Source organism: Serpula lacrymans, assembly GCF_000218685.1.
Source record: "Serpula lacrymans var. lacrymans S7.9 unplaced genomic scaffold SERLAscaffold_11, whole genome shotgun sequence".
Taxonomy (NCBI): domain Eukaryota; kingdom Fungi; phylum Basidiomycota; class Agaricomycetes; order Boletales; family Serpulaceae; genus Serpula; species Serpula lacrymans.
In genome coordinates, this window is record NW_006763300.1 from 1,220,166 (window position 1) to 1,237,658 (window position 17,493).

At 49.5% G+C, this 17,493-nt stretch overlaps 6 protein-coding genes across 6 annotated transcripts; 3 read left to right on the forward strand and 3 right to left on the reverse strand.

Moving 5' to 3' along the window:
- Window positions 1-1,111: 1,111 nt before the first annotated feature.
- Window positions 1,112-1,750, forward strand: SERLADRAFT_397281 (uncharacterized protein; the record flags this gene model as incomplete). Its single annotated transcript, XM_007321553.1, is given in 2 exon segments — window positions 1,112-1,657; window positions 1,674-1,750. Coding segments are annotated over 2 exon segments (274 nt in total), but the record flags the coding sequence as incomplete, so codon positions are not given.
- A 151-nt stretch (window positions 1,751-1,901) lies between these two features.
- SERLADRAFT_363016 (uncharacterized protein) lies at window positions 1,902-4,708 on the reverse strand (the record flags this gene model as incomplete). The annotated part of the gene is made up of 7 exons (XM_007321554.1): window positions 1,902-3,320; window positions 3,382-3,533; window positions 3,583-3,703; window positions 3,760-4,105; window positions 4,162-4,272; window positions 4,337-4,405; window positions 4,469-4,708. 7 exons carry the CDS (start codon window positions 4,706-4,708, stop codon window positions 2,644-2,646), a joined length of 1,716 nt encoding a protein of 571 aa, XP_007321616.1.
- A 263-nt stretch (window positions 4,709-4,971) lies between these two features.
- On the forward strand, window positions 4,972-6,266 carry SERLADRAFT_474776 (uncharacterized protein; the record flags this gene model as incomplete). The annotated part of the gene is made up of 6 exons (XM_007321555.1): window positions 4,972-5,234; window positions 5,468-5,557; window positions 5,614-5,772; window positions 5,836-5,890; window positions 5,949-6,012; window positions 6,069-6,266. The coding sequence occupies 6 exons, from the start codon at window positions 5,220-5,222 to the stop codon at window positions 6,118-6,120; spliced, it is 435 nt and encodes a 144-aa protein (XP_007321617.1).
- A 154-nt stretch (window positions 6,267-6,420) lies between these two features.
- SERLADRAFT_441066 (uncharacterized protein) lies at window positions 6,421-7,931 on the reverse strand (the record flags this gene model as incomplete). Its single annotated transcript, XM_007321556.1, has 4 exons — window positions 6,421-6,875; window positions 6,934-7,098; window positions 7,157-7,534; window positions 7,592-7,931. 4 exons carry the CDS (start codon window positions 7,929-7,931, stop codon window positions 6,421-6,423), a joined length of 1,338 nt encoding a protein of 445 aa, XP_007321618.1.
- Window positions 7,932-11,894: 3,963 nt separating this feature from the next.
- SERLADRAFT_372476 (uncharacterized protein) lies at window positions 11,895-15,828 on the forward strand (the record flags this gene model as incomplete). The annotated part of the gene is made up of 8 exons (XM_007321557.1): window positions 11,895-12,332; window positions 12,385-12,482; window positions 12,550-13,485; window positions 13,538-13,597; window positions 13,650-13,873; window positions 13,920-14,257; window positions 14,314-14,472; window positions 14,521-15,828. 8 exons carry the CDS (start codon window positions 11,895-11,897, stop codon window positions 15,826-15,828), a joined length of 3,561 nt encoding a protein of 1,186 aa, XP_007321619.1.
- Window positions 15,829-15,842: 14 nt separating this feature from the next.
- Window positions 15,843-16,929, reverse strand: SERLADRAFT_474793 (uncharacterized protein; the record flags this gene model as incomplete). Its single annotated transcript, XM_007321558.1, has 3 exons — window positions 15,843-16,257; window positions 16,313-16,503; window positions 16,568-16,929. 3 exons carry the CDS (start codon window positions 16,800-16,802, stop codon window positions 15,955-15,957), a joined length of 729 nt encoding a protein of 242 aa, XP_007321620.1.
- Between the last annotated feature and the right edge of the window lie 564 nt (window positions 16,930-17,493).

The window sequence follows — 17,493 nt, forward strand, 5'->3', positions numbered from 1 at the left end:
CGACTTGCTCGCCAGCTGACTTTTCTGATGACGACGACACGCCACGGCTAGCCCAAGGACCTATACAGCCGTCGTCGGGCAATAAAGGAAAGCTGTACCTCAATATGGACGGACTTAAGGCGAGGCATGCCTCTGAATCGCATATCGATGTGTACGGTGAGAAATTACTGAGGAGGGCAACGCCCTCTCCTGCGTCGTCCGCTCAGAACTCCACTCACGGAAAGCTAATACGGAAAAAATCTGGGGAACCAGTAAAGTCGTCTATGAAACTCAAAAGGCCGGGTCTTCTTATCATGACGAACACCACACCAAGCAAGAGCGAGCCTAGCACGCCCACTCACACCAAGGTCGTTCACTTTGACGCAAAACTTGAACACGTCAAGCTTTTCCTTGCAGAGCAAAAACCGTTGGCTGTCTCCAGGGATGGCAGTCCGACGGATACCAGTGGAACGGATAACGAGTTTCCGTCCTTTATATATGGAGACGAGGAGGAAGACAGAAAAAAAGTGACGATGGAGATTCCCAACATGCCAGCCCTCCCTTCGAAGGTGGCCAACGTGGCCCTCCAAAGCCTGGAGCTGATACAGGATACGCGGACCATCAACGGACGCGTGCGCGTGCGCAACATCGCTTTTGAAAAATGGCTTGCGGTGCGCTTCACCTTTGACTGGTGGCAGACGACGAGCGAGGTGACGGCACGCTATGCGGAGTCTGTCGAAGGCAATACCTTTGACATTTTCACCTTCACGATACGCCTACACGATATATGGACGCGGATAGAGGAAAAGACGTTGTTCGTCGCGCTGAAGTATATTGTGGGGGGTCAAGAATTTTGGGACAACAATGACGGAGAGAATTATCTCGTGAAGTTCTCGAAATCTCAGATGGCGCCGGAGGTGGCGAGAGCAGACGAACCCAAGTCGGATATGGTTTATCTCAGGAACCAGCTCGAGCAAGTGGTGAAGGGAAGGGATCGGGAAACGCGTCGTCGGTCTTCAGGCTCGGGTCAACGGATGCCCGCCGTGCTCACGGCGAACACTCCGTTGGCCACTCGGTACGACTTTGGGGCTTCGTTGAAGCACCCTTGGAAAGGTGGCGTACCTCCTTCCCCGCCGCGCCACTTGAGGACCAGCACGTATCCTTCCTCTCCCAACACTATACCCTGGCCGCCAAAGCGCTCCCAACCCCTTGCTGGCAGAACCTCCCCCTTCTCTCCCACGCGTCCCGAGTCTCTAGGCTCACCTCGCGATGCTGATAAGGAGGATGTCCGTATCCCCTTTCCGCCCAAAGCCGAGGATTTGTCCTTCTCTGGACTTGGTCTCGGTAAGCAAACGCGTCAGCGACGTGATTGCTTCGAGCAGGACGGGGACGGTACTGGTTTCGCGCGAAGAACCCAGTTTAGCATATCGGTTACGTCGGAAAAGGGTAGGAGTGATAGTATGGACCACATCAACGAGCTGGCGGTCCCGAAGCCGCCACTTTCGCGGATTCATTCGTTCCCCCAGCCGGCTTTGAGCACGGGGGGACACTCGACGTTTGGTACGGGCTGGACCAATACGAAGCTGTTTCATCTGCGAGAGGACAATGACTCCCTCTCGCCGTCTATTACGTCGAGCTCGTCAGCTTCGCCGTCGCCGTCGCCCACTTCGGACCATTTGGCGTTGAGGACGGATGGTGTGGCGGATCGCGAACATTCGCCCCTTGGTGAAACTATGGGAGATCGGGATAACTATAGTGCATTCCTGAACAGGTACGTTGTTTGCTTCTAGTCGGGGGGGACAAACGAGACTGATGCCACTTCAATGCAGATTTTGCTTTTACACCGGGTCAGACTCGCTGTTGGATACCCCTTCTGAGATTATGCCGCGCTCTCACTCCGCGTCCAGTGTAGAAGAGTTTTTATGGTCCCAGCCCCCTCCCACCAGTACATTTTCTCCCAACCTCCGCGAGACACTCATGCAGTACTCTTCGCCCTCCCCCCGTTCTCCTCCTTCTGACGACGTACGAAGTGGCTCATCGACGCCTACCGCTCAATCTCTCCTCATTTCCAAGCCACTATCTACCCCGCCTATGATAGGCTAGGCAGCATTTTTAGAGAGGCTTTGGCCACTCTGTCTTGATTTGTTTACTTGCACACAATTTTTTTTCGTTTGTTTTGTTTTTGGTTTGGTATATACGTGGTGGTCATATAGAGGGACAGTGGAGACGACAGGTTTTTAGTCTGCCCCGCGCCGTATACGGACGTTTAGATGACCCCCTTCATGGTTGGACTGTGTCGCACGCTCTCGGCCTGAGTACATCGTTACTCTGGTTAACAATGGTTTTTATTATCTTTATCTCCCTGGTCTTTTTCTTTTTTTACTTGTCGTGTCAAGCTCTGAAAAAAGCATGTACCTATTTTTATTATTTTTTTTCATCAAGGTGTAAGGTTGTGGCTGGTAGTTGTGTCGACTTTTTTTTTGTTTTTTAGATTTATTGATTTTTCTCCCTCTTTATGCTTGCATATTCACAATGAATCACGGTATCTTACATTGTAAACACATTTTCCCTTGAGCATGAACCGAGTCTTTGAAGTCTGGAGTAGAACCTCGTTATGAAGTTGCGAATGCGATCAAGGAATACGGTAACTATGCAAAGTAATAGTTAATATCTACCCCTACGTTGGCCCCACCGATGTGAACGACCACCCGGTCCCGGTCCTGCACCACCGCGATTACCCCACTCCTCAGCACCCGTGCCGAACATATCTTCCTGAGACGGTAAAGGTCCGTTCTGCCTCGGCGCAACAGGCACAGAGTGATCGATATGATCAGCTCCACCCAAGCCAGGAATGAAATCATCCGAGCCGCCCATCATCACCTCATCCGCCCTCCGCCCATAACCCGCCTCCTCCATGCCCAAAGCCGCCTCCGCCGCCCCCGCGCCCAAAGCCGCCTCCTCCTCCCTCCCCCACCACTTCCCGCCGCCGTAGCTGAAGCCGGGTACGACCGCGTCCTCCTCCTCGTCCTGCCCGCCGGCGTCTTGGACCTCGGGCGGCTTCTCGCCGCCGGCTGCGAAGACGGCCGAGGCGTCGCCGGGGCGCTCGCGCGACCAGAAGCGGGTGGTGTGGTCGTTGGAGGCGCTGGCGAGGAGGTGGCCGAGGGGGTGGAAGGCGAGGGACCAGACGTTGGAGTCGTGCGCTTGGGAGAGCGTGGCGCGCGGGGGGGAGGTGGGTTGGGGGAGGAGGGCGGGGGGTTCGGGGCCGGAGAGGTCCCAGTGGAGGATGGCGCCTTCTGAGCCTCCGGAGGCGAGGATGGGGTGTATGGGATGCCAGGTCACGGCTGCAGAAAGAAGGGTGTTGTAGTCAGCGAGAGTCAGGTGAGATGAGGAGAGGTAGCGTACAGCAGACTTCTTTTTTGTGGCCTTTTAGGATGCGGTATTCTTTCATGGCGCGGATGTCGAAGACGCGGACGGTTTGATCTCGGGAGGCGCTGGCGACGAGATTGCCGTTGGGGGACCATGCCAGTGCTTGTATGGTATTCTTGTGCTGATGTCTATAAAAAGTCTAAGATACGTATTCACATTATGGGACGGAGGACTCACAGCGTTGATAGGACCTTTTGCGTTCGAGGGTCCCAGAATTTGATGAGGTTGTCTTTACTCCCAGAAACGAGTAGCCCTTTCGTAGGATGCCATTCGACACATTTCACGTCCCATCCGTGTCCTTAACAAACCTATCAGTGAAAATATAAAAACTCTCGACTAAAGAGGTGAAAATACCCGTCAGCACACTCTCCTCCCGACTCTCCTCGAAAGACCAGATGCGGATGGTGGAATCATCACTCGCCGTCGCAAAGCGCCCATCGTCCGGACTAAAGCTCAGGCCTCTGATAGCTTCGCGGTGTCCTTGCCATGCGGTCAAGTTGTTCATGTTGGGCTGGAAATATTTGATGATGCCGGTCTGGTCGGCGGAGGCTAGGTAGGCTCCGGAGTGAGTGAATGCGAATGCGCGGATGGCTGTGTCGTGAGCTTGGAGGATGGTCTCGAAATTGAACGTGAGACCGTTCCATAGCGTGAATTCTCCACTCGTCGAGCCTGTGAGTACGCGTCGTCCCTCCGGCGTCCACTACAGTTCATATCGACGCCCTCAGAAAATAGGGAATGTAAGAATTAGGAGCAGACACTTGCCGTGACGACGTTGACAGGACACCGTATCTTATTTGTCGACGTGTGTACGAATTTTGTACATAGGGAGGTTGATGAGTTCTCAGGATATGCGTTGGGTGGAAGCAGCTATATGGACGATTATATTTTGTAAGTCACGTATGCGATTCACAAATTATTGAATCCTTCGTACATCGACGATATAAGGTGGAGCGGGCCTCATATAGGGCACAAATGTAGGATTCGGTCGTAGTTTGCGCAGCTGGGAGAGGAATCGAGTGCTAAGAATTGGATAACAGGTTGATAGTACATGATGTCGACGAACCAATGCCCATCTACCGATGCCTCCGTTATAGTCCACCGTCCGTCTGGGTCTCGTCTTTTTGACGGCCTTTCCATCGACCCCTTGCCTGGCGGCGGCCATTTCTTGCTCCATGACCTTGGCGTCGTCCATAGGTGGGGGCTGGGGAGCCGAGAGATACCTTTGGGGCGTCCATTCAACTTGCGCGTTCTTGGAAGCTCGCGGAATTGAGCTCGGGGGAAGGAGTAATGGAAGAGCACTCATGATAATGTTAAGGAGTCTTGCGACTTGAAGACTGCACTTGAAGTTTGAAGGTTCGCGGTACTTTTAGCCACGCGGTTCCACAAAAGACTGGGCCAGGAGTATGGCAAGGTTTATCAGGATTTTTAAACTGATATATTATCAGACGTTTGTCTCTTGCCCAGGCCAGGCTGCGGTACTAGTTCTCTTTTGCCGGTCGAGTCCTAGTTTCGAGGAAACCACCAAGCGTATTGGTATGTGTTTGTTTGCAGTGGCAGCTCTTGATTGTCGCGCCAGACATGCCACCTATGCCACCAATATGACTGCAAAGAAAGCAAAGGGAATGTCGCAACACTTGATAACAGGTCTGGGCAGACGAGGAGCCATAAAGGAGTCAGCAAAAAGGAGCATGAAATGGTCCTAGAGTCGTATCAAGCTATATAGCCTCGCAGGATGTCCCCCTTCATGTCCCCATCGTTCCGCTGATCTCTTCTCGACATTGGCATTCGGATTTCTAACCAGCCTCATATTCGATATGGCTCGTACCAAGGTGAGCCTTCGTTCATATATGCAGTCGAAGGAGTCGCTCGTGATGGCAAAAGCACGAGAGGGTCATCGATGTCCCGACGCGTCTTGCGACGCGAGAGTAGTGGGGGGACTGCTGACTTCACTCTCCTCGATGTTTCAAAAATGCATGTTTCTGCATGGAGCCCTTCTGCGTGTCCTATCTCATACCTTAATTGCTCTATTTCCGAGCATGTTTTTGACTGGCTTGTTACATAGCAAACTGCGCGCAAGTCCACAGGAGGCAAAGTTCCGCGACTACAGCTCGCGTACAAGGAGTCTAGGAAGAAGACTGGAAGGTTGATGCCGGTCGGTTGTTAATTCACACCTGAATGCCCTGATGATCATGCTCAGAGACGTCGTAGAAAACGACGATGAGTAGCCAAGGTGTCAAGAAACCTCATAGATTCAGACCAGGCACTGTCGCCCTTCGTGAAATCAGGCGTTACCAGAAAACTACCGAGCTCCTCATCCGTAAACTACCCTTCCAGAGGCTTGTGCGCGAGCTGGCCCAAGAAATCAAGGTGAGTGAAAGGCGTCGTTTTTATGACTGCGTAATCTAGGCTAATCATATTTTATTCTACTAGAGCGAACTCCGCTTCCAATCCTCTGCACTTATGGCACTCCAGGAGGCTAGCGAGGGTAATTGGCATCACTCCGTACAGATGCTATATTTGATGCTGACTTTACACATTACCAGCATATCTTATTTCTCTATTCGAGGATACGAATATGGCAGCCATTCATGCCAAGAGAGTAACAATGTAATGTTTTTCTCTTTCTATATCTTCTAGGTCACTTCTAACCAAATCACCCACAGTCAACCTAAAGACCTTGCTCTTGCACGTCGCCTCAGGGGTGAGCGCAATTAAACCAAAGGCATCCAATCTGCCTTCATCATCAATCATTAGTGTATCGTAGTACCTCATCATGACCTGTATGCAAAGAAAGCATGTATCAAGTTGTTGTATGTGTTATGTTGTAACACCTTAAAATGTAACAATCTACCGTTCGAAATCTAAATTAGTGTCCTCAATCTCAATCAGCATTATTTCGACGATTTGAATTAAGGCTACAGGAGATTATTATGTGCAGTGAGCCGTAGCTACAAAAATTAAGTTTACAGACGTGATATGCAGGGTAGGTATGTGCGCTCTCTCGTCAACTCCGTGTCAGATACTCTGTACAATGATTGAGGTATCGTCCAAGCAATAAGCATGCTTGCCTTGCTCCAATACGCTTGAAACGTGCTTGTCATCGCCCCCCAGAGCTTGCCATAATAACCGCAAAGCCATATTCTGCGGCTTTGCCCCAGCCGCAGTACCTCGCTTGCCACCATTTCGCGCCCACTCTCTGAGTACTTTATCATGCTGTGAGCCACAAAGGTCTGCGAATCCGTCGGAACACAGTACAAGATATCTGCGAGGTGGATGAGGATGCCCAGAGCCCGCCCATCTGGCGTCAAGGGCATAGTGAGTTACCTCTGGCGTCGCTGAGATATATGGAGGTGTATGGTTTCGCACTAAAAACTCTTCCCAAGGAGACTTATCGTGGTAACCTGGATACAGGTTATAAAGTATCCGTCGAGTAAATTCAGGAGGCTGCTTGAAAGGAGTATCTCCTATACCTGGGTGATGGTCAACGATTTAGGATGTGTGGGTGTGATAACACGACTGTCAACTAACATCGGAAAGGAGCAATGGCTCCAAGAACTCGTCCGTCACGAACGCAGTCTAGTTCTCCGGGATGCTCGCGTTTAACGCGCCGAACTTCCAGGTGGTTATCCCCATTATGAACAGTTGTCAAAATGTCGATTTTCCATTCGTCGGGAGACGTTTCTGTTATAACGGCTGCACAGTCATATCAGCAAATGATAATGAAAAAGTATCGGAAAGTAATAGAACATACTTCCTTGACAATCTCCCAGGTTTGCGATCCACAAATTACGATGATCTGGATCTATAAGTGCTACGAGCGCAGTAGTGCCATACATGCACAGTCGTGCCTTTTTGTAATTTATCCCGCCATATAATTGATCGTTGATGACATGTTGAATCTGCTGATCGGAGAATTTGGATAGCGAGGATAAACCCCCAGGAAACAACTCAAGAACATCATTAGCAATTGCATCGTCAAAAGAAGTCATCGCGCGCGAGAGCAGGTCCGCTATCAGTGGAGGAGGGATGGCGCGATCGCCGTGTTTTTTGAGAATTTCTTCCAAAAATTCGCGTACGATGATCGGCAAATGGTAAGCGCAATGTTCGACTGTGGCATCTCCCAGGTGTCCTGCGAAATATACAGCATGAACAAGCCATGATCACGGGGGGTTTCATGAAGACCCACCATCGAACACTCCAGTTAATGCCCATTGATGCCCATTGACGTCGATTTGTTGAATAACGTATCGGTCTTGTGATTGACTGGCAGAAAAAGGCTGAAAGTTCACGCCGTCTGCCCGCCATTCGTGAGCAGCGCCAAAATGCATACTCCTTGGATCTGCGCCAGATGACAACTCCTGCCAGATATCTCGGCCTTTCGGGGATGGGTCTGGATGGGGGCGTCGCCCATCTTGAGAGCTGCATCCTAGCCCAGGAGCGCCTTTCTCGTAGGACAGTATCGGATCGGCATGGCCATTGTCCTGTTTCTCGATGGCATTGTTAGCACCACCGGGTACAGTAGTCATAGTCCGCTGCAAGGATGCAGAAGGTGAAAGACGACGAGCTGAGACGTACAGTCAAGCTGCTTACCGCCCAATAGTGGGTAAAACTGGGCAGACGTGGAAGTTCAAATTGAATATCGCAGAACCATATATGCATATCAATAAATAGCGCGCGGCATGGATCCTGTCCACCCTAGCCTGGTTGCGTACATAGCACACGTGATGGTCAAACGCACACTGCACAGTCGATATATGGCAAGGTTGCTGTCGATTGTCATCGCACCTGCGAGTTATAGATAAACCAGCGGAGGATTTCATTTAAGCCTAGAGCTGTTCCCGTCGATACTGCAGCCCAACTGCGGTAGCTTTCCTCTACGCGGCGAAGACCATTTGAGAATTACCGCGGGCGCAGCTTTCGTGGTCACTTGCTCAAAGTAAGCAACACAGAAAAAAAGGATATTGAATCCGTCTTCTAAGACGGATGAGTTATGTAAGACAAGCCCCTTAAGGGAAAAGTCGATGTGAAATAGCTACTAAGATACAATGCCAGCTCTGTCGTAGACATGCTGGTAACTAACGTCAATGTGAAACGAAACCGAAGTGATACAGTAAGTATGGTGATGTTGTAGTATGTGCAAGGACCAGTCGTCAGGTGTGTGTATACACTGTATGTATATATCCAAGTCCAGTCTAGTTACCAGGCCGAGGTCCATGTGAAGATAAGAAAGAAATCAATTATTTAAGGAATGGGTTTTTTGATCCGCCCGTACTTGCTGGGGTCACCCAGTAGGATCCGCGAGGCTCAGGCGACTGTCTCACAGACGCCGCATAAGCTTCTGCATCCGTAGGAGGACTGGGAACCGCAGGAGTCAATCCTCGAGTCCGTGAATTATGCATCGACGAGCCTAGTGTCGTCGCCGAGAACCGGGACATTAAGGGATTGGTTTTAACCGGTTGACGGGGTTCAGGTCCGTGTCGTGGTACGCCCGTTACTTGGGAGTACAGTGATCCTCCTGACAACCGGTGAGAACCGTTCGTGTAAGGATAATCGTACGAGTTGCGGTGTTTGTGGTCTTCGAGAGGGGGAAGAGGCGAAGGAGCACGGCTCGACCCTGCCCTGGAATATTCATATGCGCCGATAAGCTTTTCCATTTCTTGGTGATGTCTGGCTTCCTCGGCAGCGCGCAATTTCGCTAATTTAATGTCCTCACCCTCGGGCAGCCGACTGGGAGAATGTCCAAAAAGTCTTTCACCGAAACGTGCGAGACGCCAGCGCCAGCTACGCTTGCGGTTGAGATTGGAGGCAAAAGCTGCGGTTTCCTTGGCACGTTGCTTACGAGCACGCCGGCGCCAGCACATCATGAACACTAAGAAAATAAACGCACACCCAAGGGCCATAAGTAGAATCTCCCACCACTGAAGGGTTTGTTTCGTCGTAGTTGATATCGGTGTAGATAATCCCGTGATGGACGGCAGGGCTGATGCGGATGTTCCGGAGGCTTGGGGAATCAGAACCAGTTCCGACAGACAAGCGCCGAGACCTGGGACAACACTAGATCCGCTACTACAATTAGCAGACGTACAAGAGCCTCCGCGGAGGACCTGGCTTGAGCTGGAACAAGCTAGGCAGTTGCTCGGTCCAGATCCGGAGCAGCTGGAGCAGCTTTGGTCGCACGATTGGCAAGTAGAAGAGGTGGTGTCAAAGAACTGCGACTGGCTACATGTAGGAAGACATCTGCCGTTGGTAAGCACAGGCAGAGCTTTGTTGCAGCTGGTGCATTGGCTGAAAGATGAACCTGAACATGTTGCGCAGTCAGGGTGACACGAAATGCAAGTATTGGAGGAACTGAATGTGTTGGATGGGCAAGAAGCAACACACTGGCCGTTTGAGGCAAGCTGCTTATTGGCACAGGTCAAGCAGAAGTCGGCACTACCCAAACATGTAGAACAAGAAGAGCTGCAAGCTACAAAATAAAATGTTATGAGCGGAGCATCATAAAGTAAGAAACAAAGAAACTTACCAGTGCACGTCAGATTATCCTGAGGTGAGAGAAACGCGCCACTTGGACAGCTTTCAACACATTTCCCCTGCGAAAGTACAAAACCCGGAAGACAGCCTGTACACTGCGCTTGGTCTATAGTGGATCCAACGTTGAAATTAGAGATCTGGCACGAAGTGCATTTTGGCCCACAAGCTATAATAAATCGAGACTTAGCTTACATCAAGATTAAGAGAAACGAAGACTTACTATCGCATTCATGCTTATCATTATTTCCAATGAGACTGGAGCCTTGGCAGACACCTCCGCTATTGGTCTGTACACACGATCCACCGAGCGAATACGACCCAGAAGCGCAGATGATGCAGTCGTTGGATGTACCCCCACTACACGTTTGACAAACTGGGGAGCAGACAGGGCATGCTGTCCCGTTGCTGAAGCTACCTTCTGGGCAAGCAGTACCGGTTGATGTCTGCTGTTGTGTGGCATCGCATTTTGTTCTGTCAGTCGTATCTTGCGTGAATCCGGATGCGCAAGTAATGCAATCGCCAGTCCCAGCCGCACATTCTGAGCAGCCTAGCTGACATACTGGAAATAAGGCTGATCAGAAAGGACATTGATTCGGAGAGATATTGTACCCTTACTTTCGCAGTTGCCGCTTGAGTCAAGGAAAAACCCAGTGGAACACTGTGCACACGCAGTGCCGTTGGAAGCAGTGGTCCAGCCAGTGATACAAGTGCATTGCCCGTTAGTGCCGCACTCGCCGTTGATGCAGTTACAGCTTGAGGGAGGATTACTGACTACTGGGACAAGACATTTCCCAGAGCCCGAAATGCCATCGTCACAAGACGTGCATCCTGAAGGGCAGGCCTGACATGTTGGGCCGAAGAACCCAGAAGAGCACATTTCACAAGAGGTTCCGTTGAATCCAGTAGGGCAAGTGCAAGTTCCCGAAGCGGAACACACACCGGAACCTGAACAAGGAGGCGAACAAGAGGAAGATTGCATGTCAAGCAGGGCGAGCGACCCTGAGGAACTTGGTGGCAGCTGGCTTACATCAGGAACCGAGTCCCAAAGGATAACACGGGAGTTCGATCCTGCGGAAACGGCCACCCAAACATCAGATGATATTGCCAGAGACGACGCGGATAGTGAAACGGATGCGTTGACAACAGGTTCCGTAGGAAGTGATGAGAATGAACCTTGGCCTGAGTACAGAGTTTGAGGATATATAGCGAGCCCAGGTTGAAGTTGGACAGTGAGGGGAAGTGTGACTGATGAACCAGAGCTCGAGTTTCCGAATCCAGTAGACTGGGATAGTGAAGCGGATGAAGACGTTAACATGCTATGCAGAAGCTCTGGATTTGAGGTTGATGTATATTGACCAGGCAGGAGTAGTAAGTTGGATGGCGCTCCTGACGCCGATAGCGCTGCTCCGACTGCAAATTGTGTCAGCAGCGCGTTGACGAATGAAATAAAGTACCGACTAGTGGTGTTTGAAAAACCCTGAAGGCATTGTCCCGCAACGCAAACAACGGTGGAAGAAGATTGCGCGGCTTACAAGATAGCGTTAGTCCCAACGACTCTATTATTATGGTAGAGCTTGCTCACCGACAGACGCGCTGTAAAAGAGAGAAAAGGCAAGAAATTTCGAAAACATGTCGAACTAGCGAACTAATGATGGTAGAAGGAATGAAGAAGAAGATATAGAGACACGAGCGACGCGCTCTTCACTGGGAATCTGGCTTGGACCCATGCTTTTTGTGGTTGGCTGTAAGAACAAATCACGGCAGACAATAATAAAGAACAATACAAAGGTGGACAATAGCAGTTAAGCGACCTTGGTAACATGCCCTTTATGGAAATATTACATAATAACAACGCCACCCCGCCCCATTCCTTCGCTTTGTCATCTTTCCCACAACCGGAGCTCCCGCCCATTATTTGTTCTTTGAACTTCTTTCCCAGCAACCTTGTCCTGCTAGTAATGGAAGACAAGGCTAAATCCGTTGGGCCCACTGGGAGCCTTTCTTCTGACTTGTTTGAACCAGACGATCCAGAATTTGCCGAGTTTCTTCAGACCACCGTTTTACCGGGCGACGAACAAGCCGAACGGCCTTCAAAACTCGATAACGATGACAGTAGCAGTGGAGAACGCGGGCTTACCTTGAGCAAGCCATCTTTGAAACGTCGTCATTCTGAGACTGAGCAACCTATACCTTCAAATCCTGTGCAACTTGCCCAGTCAGTTGAACAACCAGTCACATTAAAAAATGCAGATATATACGGTGCTGCGCGCTTCGGTCACTTTGGGGAGTATATGCGGAGAAAACGTGCAAAACTACAGATACAAAACGCAGATATGGATGTCAGCGAGAACGATGATAGCGAAAGAAGAACCATTTTTAAGGGCTTGGCTATATATGTGGGTTTCTGAGAGTTACAGCCTATTCTTCGAAGCTCACTTCTTCAATAAGATCAATGGATGGACCGAACCCTCTGTGCAAGACTTGCGTCAACTTATCATAAAGCATGGAGGTATATACCATCCTTATTTGGATAAGAAGTCATTAGTGTTCGCCTCCCATTATCTCTATATATGCTATATTCTCACTCAGTCCTGACAATATCTGCATGCTCAGAACTCACATTATAACGTGCTCTTTGACTCCTGCCAAGATACGCGAGTTTAAGAACATGAAAGTGGTGAGGCCGGAGTGGTTAGTAGAGAGTGCTGCATCTGGTTCGTTGCTGCCCTGGAAGAATTACATCTTTAGACCGGGAGACAGGTTGCAAGAATCGCAGGGAACTCGGACAACTCAGCAATCTCTCTTTACTATATCTGAGTCGCGACCTCATGCAATCACTGGTCATCCTAATAATCAGACACCACAAGAGGCCCCTCAATCTGAAGTGAATCCCTTTAATGATTCGCCAACTACGCACCCTGCCACGAAGACTTTTGATTCTCGTCCTCTATACATGACAGATCCAGGGACCTACGAAGAGGCCGCGCGTATACCAGGGTATGCGGCCCACACCTCTAATCTAATGGCAGAACGAGTGATGGCCAACCCAGAGTGGAGAGCAGCACATACCTCTATCGCTCCTGACTTTATAGAAGGCTTTTACAAAAACTCTCGGTTGCATCATTTATCTACTTGGAAGGCTGAGCTGAAAAATCTGGTTTTGGAAGCACAAATACGTGCTGAAAATGGGGCTATGGTGACTCCTTCTGAAAGCTCTCATACGAAGAATCCGCAGGTTTCCAGGAAGCTACAGGACGACCCAATTCCCGAGCCGGAGGACGGCGTCAGCATGAAGGGGGCTGAGCTCACTATAAGAACATCACCCAAAGGAAAAGGGAAAGCAAAGGCTCTTCAAATTGAAAGGGTCATCATGCATTGTGATTTTGACTGCTTCTTCGTATCAGCTGGGTTAGTCAGCAGACCCCAGTTGCGGGGCAAGCCAGTCGCGGTTTGCCATTCGCAAGGCTCTCAAGGTGGTGCGGCAAGTACAAGTGAGATAGCTAGTGCCAGTTATGAAGCAAGGTCGTTTGGTGTTAAGAACGGAATGAGGTGTGTCCTGTATTTTTCTAGCATCGTTGCCATCTCTTACCTTGACGGAAAGTCTTCAGCAGGCAAGAAAGCTATGTCCGACGATCGTTACTATACCATATGAATTTGAAAAGTGAGATATCCATGCTAATACTACTGTCTCTTCATACTTACAAAATATATAGATACAGACAGTTTTCGTTGCAATTCTACACTGTCCTGATGCGATATGCAGATGACTTGCAAGCTGTATCTGTTGATGAGGCATTACTGGATGTCACGAGTGCTGTCTCTGACGTGAAGAACCAAGTATCTCGCCTTCCAGTTTCCGAGGCCATCACAAGGGATCCAGCAAAAGAGCTGGCTGAGAAAATACGAGATGAAATCAGAAAGGCCACCGAGTGCGAAGGTACCATTATCCGTTTGTGTCTTGCTACGCGCTAATTTTGTTGTAGTCAGTATTGGAATTGCTGAAAACATACTCCTAGCGCGCCTTGCCACCCGTCGCGCCAAGCCTGCCGCTTCTTTCCACCTTGTCCCAGAAAAAGTGCATGAGTTCTTGGCCCCTCTGGATGTTGATGATCTTCATGGGTTTGGACATTCCACACGTCAAAAAACACAGGAGAAATTGGGCGTGACTACGCTGGGAGAGTTGGCAAAGAAAAGTAAGGCTGTACTCTGTGATGCTCTAGGGAAAGGGACTGGTGAAACGCTGTACAAAGCCATCAGAGGCATAGACGAAAGGAGGCTCGAATCTGATAAGCCAAGGAAATCTGTCTCATGTGATATCAATGTGAGTCCCATTTGCACAGTTTTATTTGCAGCGCTAGCGCTAATCATCAAGCGGAGTATGGAATACGTTTTGAGAACGGCGAACAAGCAAAGACATTCATATATCAGATGGCACAGGAAGTATCCCGACGTTTAAATAGCATATACATGCTTGGGCGCTCGCTGACTTTGAAGATTATGAAAAGAGACCCCAATGCGCCTGTTGAAGCGCCAAAGGTAAGATAGCTTCCATCAGAACTCCCTCATACTCACGTTTTTATTTAGTTCATGGGACATGGGGTATGTGAGACATTTAGCAAGCAAATGGCTCTTTCTGGGCCGAACGGACGTCCTACTAGTGCCACTACTGTCATTGGAGACCACGCATGGAAACTTCTGGAGTCATTCGATTTCGACCCAAAGGAACTTCGCGGAATCGGCATACAAATTCAGAAACTAGAAATGAGTTCAAATTCTGGAAGCACTGAACCAGGTCAAGCCAAACTGCCGTTTAAGCCAGTGCCAGAGAGTCCTAGCAAAGTTCAAGCTAGTTCTTCCCGTCGGGATTCGATCAACAACCCAATACCGCCTGTCATTGTTAACCCACCGTCACAAGACAAAAAGTTGCTAGATGGGCTACCAAAGAAGGCGGCCAAGCCGTTCGTTCCAGATCTTCCTTCCTTTTCGCAAGTGGACAAAGGTGTTTTCGACGCGCTACCTGAGGATGTAAGGAAGGAACTCGAAGTGGAGTATAAACGTCGATCACATTCCCCCATGCCTGCCCAAACATCCAGTGTGTTTCCTATAAGGAGCAAGTCATCTGAACCCATATCCGACTATAACAACAGGATCACCGTCAAAGGTACCAACGTCAAGCGTATCACTCAGCAGTTGGCCCCTAGAAATAGAGCGAGTCTTTCGCCCAGAAAGAACATGCTATTTACCAAGCGGGACGGACCTTCCGCTTTGCAGGTGTCTGAGGCGGAGCTGGAGAAGCTTGAAATCGATCCAGAGGTGTTTTTCGTATTGCCTATTGATATGCAACGCGAACAGCTCCTGATGGCTCGACATTCAAGAGCTCGTGGGGCATCTGTCTCGGGGGATCATAAAGTAATCAAGCTCCCCGATCGATTCCCCTCTACACCGCAACGTAAGAAGCCTATACCAAAGGCGGTTCATCCACATGTTCCCTTCCTGAAGCAACAGGGTAAACAAAAAGGAGAGAAACTTTACTTCACGGAGACAGACGATGTGCAGCGCGTTATCGAGGTTTGGGTTGAAGGCTTCAGAGAGCGAGCGCTTAATCGGAGGGATGTGGATTATTTCAGCAAATTCTTAGTGGAAAGTGCGGAATCAGGGGATACTGGGATGGAGAAGGCTGCAGCTGTCATGAAATGGTGGCTTACGCTCCTACGGAGATACTGGGAAATTTGGGAACATAACAATAATGGGAGCAGCGAAGACAAGAAATTTACAGGAAAACCTACGTCTGAAATCATAGGGAGGACGTGGTGGAAAGCCTTTAGAGAAGTCAAAGGAAAGGTTGATGCTGTAGCCAGAAAGAGATTTGGCGGTTCAATAGCAATCAAGTGAGACACATAAACAAGTGCGTCGACTTAAAAACAACGATTATATCAATAAATTTATCAATCACTGTACATTCACTTTCCATAGATTTATATTTCTACAAACAGGTATCAAATGCATTCCTATATCCCATCAAACGAGCTTGTCTCCTTTAGCAATGAAGAGCTCGATCTTACGTCCAAGGTGCGTACCCTCGGCCGCCTTTCCATAGGTGAAGTTGACAAGACCTGCGCCATCAAACACCTCTCGGATATCTGCTTCTCCGAAGCCCCCTCTGTGTGGAACCATGTGGTGTACTTCAGGGGTAACGATTTCACCCCCCTCGACCCCTTTCATGAGGTCTGCTACTAAGAGCGAACCACCAGGTTTAAGGAAATACGCCAAGGTACGAGTGACGTCGGCGATGGAGCTGAAGTGGTGGTAAGCCGAAGCACACTGCAGAAAAGTTGAGAAATAGTGCGCCTTCCGCAGATCAAGACAAAACACTCACGACTATCACGTCGAACTTTGCCCCATCCAACTCGCCCTCCTCTCCCTTTAATTCGACACATACCGCTTTCATCTCCTCTGGCGCTAGTCCTTGATTCGCGACGCTCTGATTATACTGATCGACCATGCCTTGGCTGATATCAATACCCACGATGGCTTTTGCATAGGGTGCCAGCTCTTGCGAGACTAGACCTGTGGATACACCAACCGTAGTGTAAGCTGGTAATGTTCATTACAGGATGATGAACGTCCGCACCAGTGCCGCAAGCATATTCCATAACAGTTGTGGTGTCCTCACTGAACGTGTACACCTTTCTCATCTCCTCAGCGATTCTGCGACCACGCTCCCTGGCCTGGGGGACATCATTATACGTATGGGCTGTTTGGTTGAAATGCTGCCTGTTGGCCTCTGCGAAATCGTGCCCATGGTGGTGCTCGTGATGAGCATGCGGACCTGAATGGGTTTCTGAGTGACCTTCGTGGTGTTGCATGATTTACAGTTGTTATAGTTGTGATATAGATGTCAATGGTCTAGTCTTACTCTTATATATGATTTGGCTCCCTCCAATCTATCCTCAGTTTTGGGTATGCGAGATATGGTTGGTAATGTAGTGCTATGACTGCGAGGGTCCTGCTTGCCATTATCAATCCGATCATTAAAGTCACTCAAGCTGTCACCCAAGTCGTGACATAGGACAGCCTGCGGAGGCTTTTATCGAAATTTTATCGCTATTTCTGGCTTCTTCTGCACCTGGACGCTGTGGCCACGAGACCGTTCACGAAGACCATCATATTTTTTTTTTCAAATTTTGTACCGCCATTGATAATCCTGTCAGAACTTGGAGTGGTATGCATATGACATTGCCAGTTTTGAATAAAAAGTTCCCGGCTTCTGGAGCTCTATCAAATCGACACATGCACCTTCGAGCTCGATTTGGAACAGTCACCCCAGCAGAAAATGTTGTTAAACGCCGTTCACAGCGCAGGGCTGTACGTGAATGTGCTCGCTGAGCATTCAATATTCAATCCCTGCGCTTTGAAAAACAGATGCAATGATTGCATCCGAAATCCAAGTGGTCATTTTTATTATGTTATTTACAGCCAGTCAACGAAAGATCCGTTATGACAGGACCAGTGAGAATCATAATATCTTCCGCATGCTCTATTTCTCACTACCTAGAC